The 20,456-nt window shown below is 36.1% G+C and overlaps 1 protein-coding gene across 2 annotated transcripts in view; it reads right to left on the reverse strand.

The window, feature by feature from the left end:
• Positions 1–20,456, reverse strand: part of KCNH7 (potassium voltage-gated channel subfamily H member 7) — a 213,884-nt gene that overhangs the window by 17,680 nt on the left and 175,748 nt on the right. For both annotated transcript variants that reach the window (XM_051624143.1, XM_051624144.1), the window contains 4 exons: positions 19,856–20,055; positions 8,750–9,002; positions 4,948–5,153; positions 3,627–3,726 (listed from right to left, as the gene is read on the reverse strand). In XM_051624143.1, the coding sequence (XP_051480103.1) occupies positions 3,627–3,726; positions 4,948–5,153; positions 8,750–9,002; positions 19,856–20,055 (759 nt within the window). The remainder of the gene's footprint in view (positions 1–3,626; positions 3,727–4,947; positions 5,154–8,749; positions 9,003–19,855; positions 20,056–20,456) is intronic.

The raw sequence follows: 20,456 nt of genomic DNA on the forward strand, positions 1-20,456 counted from the left end.
CCTGGGTCAGCTGACAAGAATTAAAGATTAAGTAATACTAGCTACCTAAATCTCTGGTTACTAATTTAACAATATAATTTTACTGGAGTTCTTATCATCATCTCAGTTCTTGCTTTTGGACCACAGCTAAAAATCTAGAATAAGGATTTTTTTTTCAGTGAGGTCATCATTACATTCCCACTTAGTATGTCCGTGCTAGTTTATTTACCCTGTATTTTAATTACCTGGGATATGATGGAAAGATTTTATAAGCCCTGTCAAAAGAATAAAGGGCAGCTATGATTAAGCTATGTAACAAGTGCAGTTTTAGTCATAAATCAGCTTTACGCCTGGAAAGGATTTAATATTTCATTGTTTCTGGCCATCAAGAGAATTATATGCGAGTACCCAGAACAGGTCCAGAATTTTGAGAGCCTTCAGCTAAGGTTTACATGAATTAAAGTTAAGAGCACAGAATATCTTTTAATGAGAATAAATGGACATTGGAACAGTCCCAAGAAGGTTAAGATTTTAGACCCAACATTAACAAAAAGTTAAACAAGATGCTAGCAAAAGTAATGATTCTTGAACTCCAGAAAAGTCTTTTTAAACCTTCAAGTTTTCAAGTTCTCAGTGAGCTTACTTCCACTCTGCCTCTAACTTTGGCATTTTCCATCTACATGTTTAGATTTTGTATGGATGTAACCAACTCTAGAGATGCCCCATTCAGCATGGGATAATAGATCTGCATTCAGAACTAGCAGAGCAAAGGAAACTTCTTGCCCCTATGTATTTCCCTTAAAATTAGCTAACTCCTATAGAGCTACTCTTGGATAATGAGAAATGGGCAAGAAAGGATTGTTCTGCACTGCTAAAAGAGGCAGCTGAATGTAAGTGAAGCAGCCCATTGTCCCTAAGTTTTCAGCAGGAGACTAACTTCCCAACCAAGTTGAGAGCTTTGTCTGGAAATTCCAGGTGGGAATACTGCTTATTTTAAGCAGTCATGGAGAGAGTTTCTTGGCTGACTGTCAGGCATCTATGGCAACTGCCTAAAGCTTCACCAGCACCTGCGCAAGGAATATAATCAATCATTCTGAAAGACCTGCAATTAATTTCCTTTGGGTGAGAGCAAGAATAACCCGCGATCTAGTGTAAGTGTCAATTTTTGCAGGGGGTCTCTTGTTGTATTTCAGTCCTTTCCAGGCACCGGAGAGAAAGCTGGTCCCTCAAGTTGACTTGTACTCTTTAAAATCATATTATGTCAGAGCCCAATGTATAAGCTAAGGTCAATTTTTGTTGACATTGGTAAGAAACAGTGGAAATACGTCTGGTGGAGTGAGAAGGTCTAGTGTAGAATTGGAAAAGTAGTGGTACTAACTGCAGATGCATAACAAGAGTGCTGTGTTGATTTTGTTTAACCCCTGATAATACTCATGCAGGAGGAGTTACCATAGCAACAGGGTCCAAATCAGGCTAGCATGAACTAAAGGCTCAGATAACACAATACCATTTTTAGCACTCCAAAAGGGAGAAAATTGCTGGTGATTACAGTAAAGATGGGAACAATACAATCTCAGACTACATAATATGCTCGTGGGTCAACAGCTGAATGGAAAGAATGCCAGCAAGATGACCATTTCATGAGCAACACCCCCTTGCTCACCTCTCTCCAATAATTACAAATCAGTGAGAATTTAGTGAGATGTAAAATACCAAAATATATGTGAGAATGCAGAGTGTCTCTATCCTGTTCAAAGTGTAGTTCTGAAATCAACATATGATTGTTAAAAATCATCATACAACACATTTTTTATCTGTAAGAATACTGTGACCAGAAATGCATTTGCCAGCTATGTGTTCAGGAACTCTTTTTTCTACTGCAGTTCTTCTGAGGCACTCTGCAGGATCATCCCCAAATCTTTAGCTTTGTAGACTGACTATGCTGGATCAGTTTGTGGTAGCACTCCCTCCTATATGTGAAGTGTTGAAATCCATAGAATATTACTTTGCAAGCAAGTAGTAGTCTCTAGCACTCTATAGCTTCATGCAGGTTGTAGGTTGGGACACAGAAAAGGGACATTGAAGGTCTGTTACTACAAGGTGTCTGCTGCGGCTGTGGTAACATATAGAGAATCTGAACAGAGACCAGATAGGGGCAGTAAACCAATGGGCCAAAAACATACTCAGTCTTTGGCAATGGACTCTCATGATGGCATCTTCTCTTTGGATGGACTAGCAATACTTCACACTTCATCTAACTCAGGGGTGACCAGACATTAATCAGTCATTACCAGGACTAAGGAGTTTGTTGCTAGTCTTTTCTTCCTCAATGGTGGTATTTTTATTTTTTTTTTTAAAGACAAAACTGTGGGGAATTATATTCTTTCAAAAGTAATACAAACAAATTTATCCAACAGCATTTTCAGTCTAATCAACTGGGCAAGTACCATAAAAGCCTGGAGGTCTTGGCACCACTTTGACACCTGAGGAGCCTATTTGTAATTCTGCAGCAGGCATTACATGGAAGATCACTTCCATCTTGTCTAGGTAGAAGCATATGTTTTCTCATAAGATATGTGAAGGCTATTCAGGCAAAGCGCCTCTGTCAACAGATTCTTTGTGAAGAGCAGATTGAATATTTCATGGGGACATTTTCCTCACAGATTTGTTGTCAGTCTTGGCTTTCTGCCCTAAAGATGCTTCTTTGATTGAAAAGCAATGTCATTGTTCTGAGTAGCCCCACTCTGGAATAAAGTTTTCCTTTTATACCTGATATGTATGTTTAAAGTGTTCCCATTTATTATCAGCTACTCTGCAACTCTAAAACTGGTATTATTCTGCAGTTTGGATTGGGCTTTAACTGTGCAGTATGAAAGCCATGCATACCAGAAACATTATTTTATCAGACAAATCACTGGACCATAAAAGTGTATTGTTATTCAAGGAATTATGCTTAAAAATGAAAATCCTTGAGTATCAGTTTACCTCTCTTCATGGCTGTTGCTGTCTGACCAGTTATCATCTACAGTTCCTGGTATTTAGCAGTACTGAATACTGGTGACACGGTTTAATATTTCACTGAATTTTTGGTCCTTAAGAGTAATCCCAAAACCATGTAAGTTGAATGTAAGCACAGAAAATGTTACCTAACACCCTTGCCAGGACAGTCATTTACACATCACCATATAAATAAAAATTGAACTATGGTGAATCTTCTGTGTCCTGAAAACAAAATATTTTAACTTCAGGGAGAAACACTACTTAGCATTAAGTTCAACAAAACACTTTGTTGAGGGAATAAAATTAATGTTTAACAGTTTAAAATATGTTATCTCAGAAAACAGATATTGTTTAAGAGAGAATATGTGTATATATATGTGTGTGTGTATATCCCAAGCACAATAAGGTAGCTTAGTGTTTGAACAGCTGTGCACTGATAGTTGTGAAGTCATGGAAAGGTGCAACTGAAATCCTCTAATCATGTATTACCCCTATAGGGGGCAACACACAGACTGTTTCAGCTGCTCAACTAGATTCTCAAGAACTGCTACAGTGACATGAGTCAACATGAGTCTCTAATGTACCCACATGAAATACCAATGAATAATGAAGCAGTGCTGTCTAATGTAAGAAATGAAGTTAATTACCTTTCTCTATTTCACTTTGAAAGGACAATTTCCGTCTTCGTAGTTTGCAGTTATCTCCATCCGTCCCATTAGTAGTTTGTGATCTTATTACGAGGTCAGACTTGATTAATGAAATATGAAACATAATGACAGATTAGTCCCATCTAAAGAGAGCAAGTTTTCAATAGGTGATTGACTGTTAATCATGTTCAAGCTTTCAGAAAGGCAATATAACATGTTGGCCTGCATTAGCTCCTCCAACCTCAACTAATGGTTTTGCTCAAAACTAACATTAAAAAGTTCCTGCAGATTGAGCAAAACCAATTATGTCACCATCTGATGGTGAAACAAAGGTATCCTGATAATAAGTTTACATGGAAAGACATATGTTTGTGTGTTATCAGCCTCCTAAACTTGCATAGATGTAGTATAAATAACCTTAGACAAATTGATGAAAAAACCCCAAACCTCTAGCAGAGAATGCATGCTATTGCAAGAAATATTGTGGTAACTACCTGTAACTAGATTTGTATTTAACTATACAATAGTGGTTAGAAAGCAATAAATATAAGATTGACAAACACCTGACACTACACCCCTCATTATTTTATCTTTCTAGGCCCTCCCTTCCTATCAGATTCAGTTCAGTCACATAGTTCATTCTAAAGCAGAACAATGTTGACTTTTTCTATCCATCTTCTAGAAGATGGATGTGCTTTTTACCATAATAAATACATGATGCATTTAACTGTTCTTTCCACGTATTTAAAACTGAGAAATGTACAAATAAGCAAATGTAACAGCAGTTAGGTTTTTGTGTACCCTGCAAATTTTGAGGGAAAGCTTCAGCCTCAGTATGCTTTTAGTCTTCTAGGAGGTAGGGCGCACTCCAAAACAAGAGAATTTACAATTGATGTTTGAAAGGCAATTAAATATTTTCTATTGCTAGACACAGAATGAATCTGGATAATATGCTTTATTTTATGGCTATACAATTATATTTAATGCCAGAAGCTCCCCTTGAGGTGACCCAGGCTATAGTAATCTGAGAAAACCATAATTTCCATGACTTATACAAGACATCCAAAGTCCCTCTGGCTGAAACTCTAATATTCTTTAAATATAGAGCCAAATCCTGTTAGATAGACACAATCTGAATAATTAGATTGACTTCTGCTGAGTTAAACTGACTTCAGTATGAACAACCAGGTAAGTATATTTTTTTAAAATAGGATTTGGCCTCAGGCTTTTAATTTTCAAAATTGCTATTTTCAAGTTTTGTTACTGTGGGACAGATTCAGCCCAATATTAAGGAAAAAACCAAAACCACTTATTTATGTACCTTTGCAGTTTCATCTCTCAGATTAAAAGTAAGTTCTAGATTGGTGAGGAAGAGATCAGAAAATTCGGGGTACATGTCCAGAACTTCTAGTAGATCTTCTCGCTGGATCTTATGCAAATCACAGTAAGTTAAAGCTCTCACATCAGCATTTGACTTTCCTGGTTTTGCATAAAGATGTACCATCTCTCCAAAAATATCATTTTTCCCTGCAGAAAGAAAATTTGGTGGAGATTATTATTTTAAACTTGAATAAGCTGTAAAATTGAATAATGTATTTCTTTATGATAATGCTGTAGAATACTTGATTTTACATGAAATTACCATGAATTTACATCAGATTACCATTGCATGTATGTTGTTGTAAATCAAAAGTATCACTGTTGATATTAAAAGTAAAATTATTAAAATCAATAGATTACATAGATATATAACGGGACTAAGAGAAAGGAAAATCTAGTTTCATCACAGTTTTTCTTCAGTTCCATCAAAACAGCTTGACTACAGCAGGTTCCTTTGTCCTTTCTCATTAAAACACTATTTGCTGATTTAAATCATATTCTTGCAATAACAAAGATGTAATTTCTGTTGTCCAGCAGAGTCCAGGACCTGTCTGGCCTGTAATCTAATTTTGTTAAGAATTACATGAAGAAACAGACCATGCGTGAAATATATTTAAGTAGAAAATGACACTTTTTTGACAAAGGGAATGCAAAAAGCAAAAGATGTGAAAGTTGTTTTGAAGAAGCTCTTTAAACATAGCTGCTTCTATTTTGACACTATTAGAATCTTTCCATCAATGTTGACACATTCACAGTACCTGTTTGCTAAAATTGTCATCTCTAATTACCTGTTTTCCCCAAATCTGCATCTAACCTTCATAAATGCAAAGCAGCTGCAGCCATCATCTTGAGCAAAATGTGCCCTAAACTAAGCATTGCAGGGCTTACCTGCAAAATGGAGCTTGGGGGACAACTGCGAAAACATTTGTGGGAAAGAAAGGGGTCACAGCAACTAAGAAAGTGTATTAGTAAAAAGGAGTACAAGGGTGATATTGCCTCTCTGCTAAACATTTATGGCTATTATATTAGGTTACTGCAAGTAGTTTTGGCTTCTCCATTTTCCAAAGAGGAAGATGAAAATTGAGTAAAATGCAGCTAAAAGATGCAAGACATAATTTAAGGCTGATTTATATTGACGATTTTAAACAGTATAGTCTGCTTAGCTTATCAATAGGAAGGTTAAGAGGTAAACTGATTATGTTGCATATATCTTTATGCAGAGGAAAAATTCCTCGGTACTAAATGCCTCTAGAATATAATAAGGAATGTGTAGCAAGGACCAATGGAAAGAAATTGAAGGAAGACAATTCTATACTGGAAATAAAGAACACATTTTCTAAAATAAAAATTATTAATTGTGAGACTAAACTGCCAATAAAAATGATCATTTTTTTCATCTCTGTGTCTTCAGATCAGAACCTGTTGCTTTTCTTTCATCAAATATGGTTGATTAGACACAACAGATAGGTAAAGGTATGAAATGTAACAGGAGTCAGTGATATAACAGAGGTTAGGCAATATAATGTAATAGTCCTTCTGGCCTTAATGCTTATGAATGCAGGGGTCCCTATTCAAGGAATATAATACCTTCTCTCTAATGTGACTATTGACACGGTCATAGTACATTTATGTCTCCTCTGCAAAGCTGAAAGAGGTGGTAGATTCCAGGAGGTCCACAGCCATTGTACTTTCTAAGGCTTTGGCACAGAATTACTGTTATCAGGCCAATACTGATCAGACCTTACTTATCAGCATCAGCCAGTACTGATGTGTTCGGGAAATATGGGGGACAAAAATCAACATTTCTCAGAGTTCTTTCATTTCTGTGGTGAAGTTGCAATACTTTTTAAGGGTGGAAGAAGTTGCAATACTTGCTAAGCATGGAAACTTCATCCATGCTATCCCTGTTGGACTGAAGTCTTTTCAACCCCAGAGGACAAAGCATTGAGTCTTTTCCTGTCCATTTCTGTGTATAGGTTTTTCAGAAAGAGGAAAAACCTAAAAATGTTTGACTACATATTGATAATCTTTGTTAGGCTTCCGTGTGATTTCATTGCAAAGTAATTTTCGTTTGTATCGTCTTCTACCCATTTTTAACAGATTCTTCAACAGATTCTTTAACAGAATCATTGACTGGAGCCAGCTATCAGGCAGGATCCTGCCTCAAGGATTGTGCAACAGATGAGGACCCATGAAGCAGTTCATTTTAGCTGCACTTGTGCACAACTACCTTTCTGGACCACCATCCTCTAGGAGAGTGAGGCTCCAACCCACACTACCCTGGTGTGAGGAGCTGTAGGCTGGAACAGATACAGTGGCATTGACCTGCAAATAACTGTTATGGTGTCAGAGCACAAGGATCAGATGTGCATAACATACAAAACTTGATCAGTCTGCACCTTTTGTCTGGGAAGAAATCAATGAGTTAATAAACTTGTCAAATTTTCTTGATTGTGAGTGCTATAGAAATGTACATGCTTTTGATGTAAGGGATGAAATCCTCGATGAACTGCACTGTTCATAATCAGGGAAAGACACTCACATAGCTCAGTAAAAACCTCACAGTGTTATTCCTGCATGTTCCCTACTTTGTGCCTAAAGCTGACCCAGCTAATGAGGTGCAACAGTGTAAGATGACAAATTATCTTGATAACGCCACAGAAACCTAGGGAAGGATTGTTGTAAGCACACTTTTGTACTTCTGCTCACGTATCCTCCCTGCAAAGTACTAGCAGGATAATCAGTCACAAGTGGATTAATAGCAACATACTTCTACCTGTCCACATTTTGCTTCAGCTACTTTTCTGGCTTAAAGTTTCTAAATGATGAAAAAAAGAAAAGAGAACATATGAATGATGGTACAGCTGGCATAAGGTTCCATACAGCAACATCCTTACTCATCTACCCAATTATTCTTTGCATTCTTACTATCTGATATTGGAGAAACAAACCAGATGCCTTGTTTAGGTAAGGTCTCGGTTATTTTACTTTTCAAATTGCATTCTTACTGGTTACACATAAAAGCCATCACCAGTTGCAGGTTAGCTCCCAGCTGGATTGAACATTTATTTGAATTCCAATGAAACATTCTTTCATTGGGTAAGAAAAAAAGAAATTCTCCATGTGATACGAACAAGAATATGTTGTGAGAAATATAGGGGAAACACTGGTGTTATTACACTTAAGTATCAATCTAGATCAGATTAATGTTATTCTCTTCCTTTCCTATATGCTAAGTGGGCAGAACGAGACATTTCTAAAAATCTCTAGAAGACATTTTGAATGCCTGAAATAGATACGTGTTTTTATCAGTCAGCATACAGGGGGTCTATGTGTATCTCAGTACCCTTATACACCGTCCAAAAAAAAAAAAAAAAAAAAAAAAAGAAGAAAAAAAAAAGAAGAAGAAAAAAAAAAGGTGTCCTTGACTTTGGTTCTTGTGGCATAATCAGAACTGGAGTAATTTAATATCTGCTTGCCTCAACTTGCAGCTTATCAGTCACCTAGGGATATATCTGACTCACTCCTGCTCTCATATTTTAGATATCCAAGGACATGGGGTCTTTGGTGCACATTAATTATCCCAGTAATGTAGACTTTGCTCCTTAAACAAATGATTTCTCAGCTTGATTTATAAATAAGAGTGAGTAAAATATTTACATACTTCCTTCCCCAGGAACAACAATGGATATTTCTTTTCAATCCCCTGACTCTTTTAACATGTGTTGTAGTAATCTACTTACCAAGAATGGCTACAACAATGTCACTCTTCAGGATTTCAATGGAGCCTCTTGACACAAAGTATAGAGCTGTGAGAACATCTCCACAGTGCACTAAAGTGTCTCCAGGAGGTGCATGTGTTGTCTTAAATTTCATAGCCAAAGCTCGAAGGCAGCCTTTACTGGCCCCCTGGAAAGCTTTGCAATTCTGAAGCAAATTTTGGTTGAGGTGCAGACAAATGTCAGCTTGTAAGCATTCTGGAAAACCCTTCAGGACCTGGAAAGACAAGCATAAAGATTTCATGTGAATGCTATGAAAGTTGCTTTATGTAATATTTGTGTTTTCTTCCTGGACAGAAATAAGAAGAAATGACATACAAACAGAGGTGACCCTAAGAGCTGCCAGTGTATTCTAATTTAACAAGTGCATAGTGTAATCTATATTGCAAAGCTTATACAACATGAATACTAATGTACATACTAATGTATGTGGTGGTTACAAAAATTGTTACTAAGATTTCTTTCATTGCAAGAAATGGTATCAAGGTATACAAATGAATATACTGCAGTAAAATAACAAATAAGACAGCTAAAGGGAGAGTCTTGACTGCATGTCACCTATGTGGACTAATATGTCTATTTCCTTTTTATCAATTATAAAAGTCCTACATTTATATTAGGGAGGCTTTTGCTGAAATAACCACGCTATTTGTAAAATGAGAGCTAGCTGAACAAGATCAGATATTTTTTAGAGAGGGCATTTTAATGGAATTTTCATGTTCAAGAGATTCTGCTTGCAAGTGTAGAACTTCAATTTGCATCAGAAAAAGCAACATTTGCAACAGAAACAATGATATTATGGAGATTTACACGGGCAGATGATTAGTTCAGCAAAGTATGGGGCTAGTTGCTACGGTCCTTACTCAGCTCTTACTCAGAACAATGGAAGTTTGTCTAAAGTAGAACCATGGGATCCCTCTTTGGTACCATGGTAACACGTTAATTTTGTTTTGAAGAAAAAGAGTGAGCTACTTACAACATGGTCAGTATGTGTGAGCAATTCTAAATTGCTTAGAATCATTATCTCTGCTTCTTTTAGAATAAAAAAACATTTCAGCTACTGACTTCTATGGAAGTACTGCCCACCTTGTGACTCTGCCTGCTGTGTTATAGAAAGGGTCTGACACATAATGATGCACCACCCTTCTGTCTCTTAAATCCTATCATCTGCTGTCAGTGGTGGTAATAGGTCATAAGCTTTTCCTGGGACTGGCTACACCCTTTCCTATTTCTAAGGACAAAACATGAACTGATGCTACCAGCCTTATGCTAACAGGATGTGTCTTTTTGTTATTAAAGCAGTCTGCACTGTTTTGCTATAAACATGTAAATATTCCTGCACATAAAACCAACCAACCAACCAAATTAATATACAAAAGGCATTCACTTGTTGCTATATTAATTCTTACTTGAGCACAATAAAGGTCTGTGCTAATTGCCTAAAGATATTCACAACTCATATCCCTTGCTATGAACATGTTTCTGATATGAAGCTTCTGTCCACGCAAGCCAAGCTATGATTTACAAATGAGATAGGAGTACCTTTAACTGAGTTGAAATGTATCTATGGTTGCTAAGGGAAACCAATGCTATGAAATAACAAACAAAATGTTTTACTACATAAATACAAAAATTTTATGAGCTACAGGGCATTACCACATGAAATTTATACATCCTAAGAAAAAGCCAGCATTCAATAACAACTAGCAAAAGGAAACATGAAAAATGAAAAGCTTTTGTGGTGCCATTTTGTTTTCAGTATCTATCATAACACTAGAAATAGCTCAGTATGCAATTACTCTTTTTATTTTAATGTAATGATATTGAAATAAAAATACTGTGGGTTTTAGCAACTTATTTATTGAATGGTACTGAGAAACTGGTAATGAAATATGTCTGGTTAATGATACAGGTGGATAAAAATTTCAGATATTTATTTAAAACTGTTCTCTATTTATCTGTGTAAAAAAAAAGATCTATTTTGAATTAATTCTTTTGCTATATCCTATTTGGATAAAATTTAGATGAGCCCCATTTGTCACAGGATGCAAAACAGGAAATACAGTTTCAGTTTAGAGGCACAGGAAAAAAATATTTGAATTTTTAGAAATCCAAGAGCACAGCCTTAGTATTAATTGTATTAATTTTTCACATCAACTTCTGTTTATCTCATTTATGAAGGGATTGTATTTTACCATTAAGCAAAAACCATGCAGACCATGTGTGTTGGTTTATATTTCTGAAGATACTTTGGGAATTTCTTTAAAGAAACAATGATTTTGGTATTTAATTTATACTTAATATGAAACTGTTCTAAAATCATTGCATAATAGTTAATAGTTGCTTATATGCCAATATAATCTGAAAGACAATAGTCCCTGCCCCATGGAGCTTACACTCTAGAACAGTTGTTATAAATCAGAGAGGAAGAACATTTACTCTTTAACACCACAATTGCCAAATGTCTAGAAGGAAGACACGTGCTCAAACAACATTGATTTCCAATGGACTTCTGGATGTTACACCACTAATACAAGTTTAGAAATGCAAGAAATAAGTTGATTTGAAGAGAAGTTTGTTAAAACATTGTTATATACTACATTACTAAATGGAGCTTACTATATCCCACACATTCTATGTAGTGAGGTATTTAATCCAAGTCCAGTAGCTGACACTGTACAGAATTTGATGGTTCCAAACTACGTTTTATGTTGTGCATTACAGACAACATCTTGCAAACCCAAGCCTCCACGTACATTTCTATTTAGATTTTCATGACTTTGAGAAAATATTCCTTATTCATCCATTTTCAGCTTGTGTTAATAAGGGAGTACCTGATTCTCACAGGTATCTTTATTGAGCAGGAATAATTGTGTTCTTATAATATATCAGTCAACATTAATACATTATGTCTATACACATAATGTGTAGAGACAACTCTGAAAATTAGAAAATCATCTGTGCAGTCTTCAAAATAATGAGATTAGCTTAAAAATAATAAAACTCTAAATATTGTATTTCACTTCATTTGTTGTGATCTTTTGGAATCTTTAGATATATTTAAGTCACACTCCAATGTGATGACAAACATTTAAAATACACTTTTCTAAACAACTAAAAGCCAATATAATCTTGAAATTATATGAATGCAGGACTAGGTGATGCAAAAATAAAATAATTTTCAAAATAAAATTTTGAAAACAATAAAGCTAGAATTGCTCTTTTAATGGCATTATTCTCAATGACAAATCCAAAATTACTGAATTGTTTAAATATAGGTCTGGATTTAAATTGCTCCATTCTTTTCTGACGTGTTTCTATTGTTACATTCAATATCTTCCCAACAGTGATTCCATCGGGTCCTGGTAAAAAAAAATTTGGATTCTTATGGTTAGAATCATAATTAGAATCAGAACTCAAATCAGAATTCAAACAACACTTCCAAAAAGGAAACACAACAAGATATAAAATCAGCCTCAACCTCACCCCTCCTCAAGAAAACGCAAAGGAAAACCAGTTATGATGCTGTGACCATGGGCTCCAGTTCTCTCTCCTTGATAGTTATCCCATACAAGTTCAGTCATTTCTTCCTTTCTGGAATAAAACTTAATCCATGTCAAACAACATTGATTTATCTACTCGGCATGCTTAGAGAAGAGGACAGCATCATTCAGCAAGAAGTAAAACATTTTTTGTGGAATAAGTGATTGAAGCTGATGAAGGAATAATTGAGGATAGTAGGGACGCAATTCATATTGCCTTGAAGAATGTGGAGAGAGAGTCCAGCTTCATTAACTTCTTTTTTTCAAGATGATGTGATAGCACTCATACATGTGCCAGGCATCTTTGTGACAAATGAACTGGAGACCTGTTCCCCAATCTCAAATGAGAAAATGCTTTGGGCAATGATAATTTTGTTTTGTTTAGATAATTTATAATATGAATGACAATTTTTAGGTTTTCCCTTCTTTCCTAAGTTCTGGAACAGCTAATGACATCAGTCCCACAGACAATATTCAGAAAGCATTCCAAGCTGAAGCCATATGGCTTTTGAATACCTCCAAGGACAGAGACTCCACAACCTCTCTGGGCAACTTGTGCCAGTGCTCAGTCATCCTCATAGTAAAAAAGTGCTTCCTGATGTTTGGATGGAATTTGCTGCTTCAGCTTGTGCCCATTGGCTCTGGTCCTGTCACTGAGCATCACTGAAAAGAACCTGGTTCCATTTTTTTTCACCCGACCTTCATGTTTTTGTTCACATTGATGAGATCCTCCCTGAGCCTTCACCTTTCCAGGCTGAACAGTCCCAGCATTCAGTACCTTTCCTAGTATGAGAGATGCTTCAGTCTTTGGAGGCTGGCAGTGAAAGATACTCCTTTAATTCTGCACATAATCTTCTGTTAAACATACTCTCTGTTGAAATACAGGTGGGATCATAACAATGAATGCCAGGCAGCAGCTGAACAGAGCACAGGAGAGTTCTTGTGTGTTGTGGGTCTATTTGGGGTGTGTTGAAACTCATTTTCATAGAATCATAGAATGGTTTGGGTTGGAAGGGACCTTAAAGATCATCTAGTTCCAATCCTCCTGCATGGGCAGGGACACCTTGACCTGGTTTGAGCCAGGATGAAGCCAATTTTCCCCCCACTAGACCAGGTTGCTTAAAGTCCCATCCAACCTGGCCTTGACCACTTCCAGGCAGGGGGTATCCACAAGTTCCCTGGGCAACCTGTTCCTGTGTCTCACTACTCTCACAGAAAATAATTTCTTTCTAATATCTAACCTAAATCTCCCCTCTTCCAGTTTTAATACATTGTCCTATCACTACATGGCCTTGTAAAAAGTCCGTCTCCAGCTTTTCTGTAGCCGCTTCAGGTACTGGAAGGCTGCTGTAATGTCTCTCCAGGCTGAACAAGTCCAACATTCTCAGCCTGTCTTCATCGGAAAAGTGTGCCAGCTCTCTGAGCATCTTTATGGCCCTCCTCTGGACTCTCTCCAAGAGCTCCATGTCCTTCTTATGTTGGGGGCTCCAGAACTGTACTGTACTCCAGGTGGGGTCTCACAAGAGCAGAGTAGAGGGGGAGAATCACCTCCCTTGACCTGCTGGCCACGCTTCTTTTGATGCAGCCCAGGATATAGTTGGTTTCTGGGCTGCAACTGCACATTGCCAGCTCATGTTGAGCTTCTCATCAACCAACAACTCCAAGTCCTCTTCCTCAGGGCTGATGTCCATCCATTCTCTGTTCAGCCTGTATTTGTGCTTGGGATTGTCCTGAACCTTTTGACTATGGCTTTCTTATTCTAGGATCGGTCAGACTTACTTATGAGTGGCAAGTATCCAGCATATAGAGGCAAAGATAAAGGCAAACTTTCTAGCTCATCTCTCAATTTAAGTTGGCATAAATTGTAAGAGGAATTCCAGTCCTTTTCCACATTATCTGTTTACTCCTGCATTGTCTTGGTCTCTCCCTGTGAAATGGTTTGAGAAACTGATCTGCACAAAAACTAACCCAGCAAAAATTTGAGCAGCTGAAGGTACAAAGAGGTTGGAATAATTATAAATAAATGTACTTTGTGTCATAAACCACACATACTTTGTTCTATTTGGATCTTATGTGCATAAAATAGATCTCAGAATGTTGGCATCAATAAATGCTAAATAAAGTTATCAAACAATCTGAATAATACATTTTGGGCTAATTACAGGGAGTAAAACTCATGCCTTGGGGAGATCACTCTAGTGGGGATTTACTCAAAATTAACATTTTGTCTATCTAAGTTTGTTCTGTAAGAATGAGTGAAATTAATTCCTAGTAAGTAACATATTTTGTGAAATAACCTATGTCTTTATTTTTTATCTTTCTGCCACCTAATTTTAACACTTATCTGATACTCTTTAGTTGCACAAATTGGACTGCATAGATTTTGAATTAGGATCTCTGTCCCCCAGTAGTTGTTCCCTCTGATGATGATGTGGGATTTAGTTCTGTCACAAACATTTGACTCTCAGATTTTAATAACATCTTCCTATAGTCTACACTTTTCTGTAATTCTGCCTAGTTGTATATCTAGAAAGAATTTAGAATTTACTATTTCTGTGATAGTTAATTACAGAAATTAACTATTTTTATAAGCTGAAGGACAAAACATTTCCAACGGCTTTTATTACTTAAAAAAAAGTATGACCAAGGTCACAGGTGGTGACAATTCTGCTCCAGCAGCTCTTGGGCTCCATATAGAATAAAGGTTATTTCAGATTATTCCTCTTCTTCATACAGGAAAATTCTGCAGTCAGATTTTGTTGTTTGTTTGTTTTTGCTAGGATAAGAAGGAGTTCTTTACAACAGTTGAGAGAGAAGAGAAGCAGTGTGTGACGATACGCTAATTCACCTTTCAATGAGGCTTGAAATCTGACCACCTTACCAAGAATTAGGATATTTTGCTTTCAGTCATTGACAGGAAACAGACTTGTGTGACATTCTAATTTTGAAAGTGCTGGAGCTGCAGTGGATCATTCTTCATCTAGATTACTACAGTTTCCAAGTACATCCTAAAGGTGATCTCTGAGATATGTTATATTGCTGGGTGAGGAGGACAGAAAATGATTTAGGTTTCTTAGACTGTTAACTTCTTCATCAACAGAGAAGTTTAACATCTGTAGAAGCTGGAAGCTGTCCACATCCATGTCTTTCAAAAATAGAATAATAGAAAATTTTTAATTGCTCATGCTTTTGAGACATTAGGCCACAAAATACAATGCAGTGGGAAACTGATAAAGGCTCAGTCTGCAAACAGATTGACGTTCTCAAAAATACTTATTTTTCCATGAGGTCTTCTATTCTGTAACTCTATTAAATATAGGCATTTGTGTTTTTTAAGTGGTATTGTTATAGAAAATGAAAGAACAACTTTACAGCTAATCAGATCTGAGGTATTTTCTGATAGGCTTATATATTTTATGATTTCCATTGTGACATAGACAAATAGCAGTAACACTTTCCACTAGGATTACATATTTCCTCTGTTTAACTGATTACTACTAGTTTTTGTTTCAAACACTTCTAATGTGGGTTGCCCTTCTGATGGTATTTTTAAAATTTTAATTTACTTTTCCAATTTTATGGTTCAAAAACTATCACAGGCAATAGTTCATTGGTAGAATTGTTTTGGTCATAGGAAGTGATTGCAGGAGGAGGAAAAGCAAGAATAACAAATATAGTGGTATAATTCAGTGACCAGTGGTGACTTTCTCAGGAAAGAAGCCTTACCAAAGCAATGATAAACTTGACCTTTATGTGCTATAATAGCACTGCTAGTTCTGAACTTTCAAGACAGATGTGTGCTCTGCTGTACTTGCGTGATCACTGTAGCCAAGACAACTTATCCCAGGTGTAAAACTAACCATTTGCTTGGATGTTTGCAGGCGAAGTTTCCATAAATTTATTTATAAAAATTTGACTTACTCTCTCCTCTTGTGGTAGTGGGTAAAACCCCAAATGAAAAGGAATCTGTCCCACATCCAAAATTTTAATTAACACATACATTTAGCTAAACACTTTCCAAAGCTTCTCCCATTTATTTACTTCTTTGAACACTTTTAAAGGTAAAATAAATGAATAAAGCTACTCAGATGCACAGAAGATCCATGGGGGATGGGGGGCTGGTGGGAAGATTGTAAAAAATACATGCATAACTTAAAAAAAGATCTCAAATACCAAATATGACATCTTTTTAGGGTAAGCATTACAGGCATGCTATTATCAGTGCTGGACTGATAACACTGGAATGAAGGGGGGGGGAGAAGGAAACGAGTTTAGGAAAAACAGAACAGGATTGTTTAAAAACCAAAAAGAATATCTTTGAATCTTTGGGACTGGTGACATCTTTCATGAAACAATATACACTATACATAATATTTTTTTTGTCTTTTAACTTTGCCAGTGTATACCACAGGGATATGATTTAAATTATGCTTATTCTAGAGACTCAAGATTTTTATCCAGATTAGAATAAAACCCAAATCCTGTTTATCCAGTCTATGCATAATTATGTGGAACAGTTTTTATCAAAATACTTTATGCAATGCAGCATAATCAAAGAGATGCAGAAATTAAGCACAGGGGAAACAACTGAACAAATAAAGAATGTTCTCAGCATATTTCACCAGCAGATCTTTAAATCTTTAAAGCTAATTTTAAGTTTAGCCATTTCAAATGAGCATTAATTATTTTCTTCTGGTTTTCAATATAAAGTGTAGGATTTTTTGCAGGAAATTAAGTCTATTTAGTCTTAGTGCAGTATTATTCCTGAGGTTAAAAGTTGTTTTGCTTTTCCCTCCCCACTTTCCCTGAATTCTTAAGTTTATTACTGATGATAATTACAAGCAACTTTTAAAGATATTATTTAATATTTTTATATATATATGAGTATTTGTGTGTGTATACATTGCATACACACATATATATATAAAATGTAAATTATTCATGCATTTCCTATTTCGAAGGAGAAAGAGGACTGAGTTTTTGAAATTTATTCAGTTTTCAGTCCTGAAATGAAAAAGAAAGACATTGGATCAAATTCTGCCTTCAGATGTTTGCAAAAAACTCCCAGTTTTTGAGAGGAGTCAAACACAGTTGTCTGAGGACAGCATTAGCCCTTTGGTGTGTAAATGCAAATATTTCATGCAAAATTAAGTTAATATCACATGCAAGTCCATCTCATATGCACATGGCTTATGGCCAATAAAACTTCATTGGTGCTTTTGCTAACATGCATATATGGTTTGAACTAAGAGCATTCACACAAAGGAAAATGCAGAATGATCAGCATGGCAAGTTTGTCAGAGTGACATTCCTACAGACCCACTATCTAATGCAAACCAATAGGCACATGACCTTTTTTGGGCAGAGAAGCATGATTTGAGTTGTGGGGTAAAACAGTGATCAATAAATGTGTTTAGATTAGCATTTCTTAATGTCTAATTTTTAGTAACCATTTTGCCCCACATCTGATTCTCCTTAGATTATTCCCTTTGCTGTCTATCCCTTGATCATGCAAAAAGTTACAATTAAAATTAGAAAGCATTGAACAAGCTCTAAACCCGACAGATAACATGGATATTCTCCACACTTTATACTGGAATTAAATTTTGTATAAATACCTCCTGCTCTTACCAGTGGGTGGTGTTATTCCATGTATTTAGGGATGAAGCAGACAGGAAAGAGATAAATCTTTCATAAGTACAACATAAATCACACATTTCTTATATTATCCTTGCACTAAGTGTAATACACTCAAACTCACTTTTAAGGAAAACAAATTTGACTGCCCAAAAACCTGAGGAACAGAATTTTGAACAGAATAAGAAATAGAATATAATAAAGCAAGATACTATGCTTGTTTTTTTTCCCCACATTTTATTTAAAACAAAGCCTCCAAACTGCCTCATATTCATTATGTGGAATATGGGCTGTTTAATCCATTTAGTTACTATTTCATATTAATGACAAATCCAAAACTAATTCCAGTACACCAATTCTTGCATTATGCAAAGTTTAACATCACAACATCCACTTTTAGTTACTATTGCATGTGAAACAGGTGTTCTATGTACATCCATTAGTGGTAGTGAATAAATTAATGTGTACAAGGTTTTGTAATATCTTCAGAAATAATTGAATGAACTAATTTAGGCTTAGGCTGCACCCACCTGCAGCTTAAAGGCCTGATCCTGCCAAGTGCTCAGTACCCCACAATCCCATTGTTATCAGAGGGAATTAGAGCCAGCCATTCAGTGCCACACAGGATGAAGCTACTGATACTGCCTTCCACTGCAGTAATCCCTTGCAGAGTTTTATACAAGTATCCTGTGCTGGGCATAATAACCCTCTGGAGTGGACACTCATGGCAGTTGGAGGTGAAGCCAAATATATTTAATTTGCTGTCTTACTTTTAAGATCTGTTTTACTTAATGGTAACTATAAAGTCAAACTGTCATTGATTCAACTTTATAAAAGCTTTTAATCAAGACCATTTTTTCTGGTTACTGCATAAAACTGTACCACCCTCACAGTCATTCACAAACTTCTGTATAGATACCACATGGAAGCTGTTTAAATGTATGTCAAAATTTTGGAGGTTGATTTCTTGTTACATTGTTACAAAAATGTATGGATTTTCTTGCTCTTGCCATCTTTCTGGAAAGCTCTGCAAACACTCTATAACTTAGAATAGCTCTGGAAAGCATCCCTCTATAGCCACAGAATCACAGATCCTTAAGATGCACAATGCTCTCAGTGTCTTCAAACCTATGTCAGCTTTTCAGAAAAAATGTTGCTGCATCCAGATAATAAGTCAGAAATATAGATGCTTGCTTTTGCTCATTATCAGATTGTTACTTCTTTTTAGCTGGCCACATAATGTATTTTTCTATACAGAGTGTTTACAGTTTTTGAATCAAGAACAGAAAATATGTGTAAACTTTCAGTGCAGAATTATGTGGTTGTGAATGCAAGTGAACTTCTGTTCAAGCTATCATATTATTAGAATACTTCACTCTGAAAAGAGCAGCGAAACCAGCTGCCTGCTCCCCTCTTCCACTCATCTCTAATATATCTGTTCTATATTACATGAAAGGATTTTAAAAAAGAATTAAACTCCACAGGTTTTACAGATGAGTAACTCTGTAGATACCAACAAAGGTACTCTTGTTTGATACTGGAAGTGGAAAATCAGGCCAAAGAATAAACCAAATTCTGGAACAGCTATGTCTGAACTAAGAAACTTTTTTTTTTTTCGCTTGTCTTAACCTTATAATAGTCAACTGCAGCTCTCAAGCTTTCCTATGCACAGTGAGAGCTCACATTTCTGACATAGCTTGTAATAATTTAGGCAGTTAAATGTTTGGATGCTAAACTTGGTTTTGGCTTGGTTTTCAAAATGGCTGTATATTCACCTTATTATGCTTGTACTTGTAAACCTTGTGAATAATGAAGACTTACACTCTCTTTCTAAATTCTCATGCACTTATCTATTCCTCAGCATCCATGCCTGAAAAACAGAACAACATACCATGTTCATGTCAATGCCATTGGTGTATGTCCACGCGTGCTGGAAGTACTCCTCAAGTCTCTGCCGCAGGGGGTTGGGGATCTGGTGGAAGCGTATGAACTCCTTCACTCGCAGCATCTGCATGTGATACCGAGCAGTTCCCGAGTAGAGTCTTTGGATTATTGCAGACACGTTTCCAAAAATACTAGCGTACATTAATGCTGGATTAAATAGAAACAAAACTGAAGTCACATAATTGGGTTTTGCAGATGATGAAACAGTTAGTATAATGCATTTTGTAGGTAAAGCAGCTCACGTGAGACTTGTAACATTTTCAGAGATGTGGAATTGATTTACCTGAAGCTTTTATTAATTTGATTGTACCAGTACCAACTCCATTAGTAGATGATGCTTAACTATTAAATCATAATGAAGTTGGTAATCTTTATCTTTGGAGATCCGTACTCCTGATTTTAACATTGTAAGTGAGGTTTATCTAATTTTATGGACTTTGGTAGCACTAAGAACTAGAAATGAAGGTTAAGTGCAAGTTAAGCACAAAGTGCAGAGCTGGGAAGATACAAATAGATTCATAGGTTCAGGGTTTAAATAAAGAAATAAA

This window comes from Apus apus, chromosome 6, assembly GCF_020740795.1.
Source record: "Apus apus isolate bApuApu2 chromosome 6, bApuApu2.pri.cur, whole genome shotgun sequence".
Taxonomy (NCBI): domain Eukaryota; kingdom Metazoa; phylum Chordata; class Aves; order Apodiformes; family Apodidae; genus Apus; species Apus apus.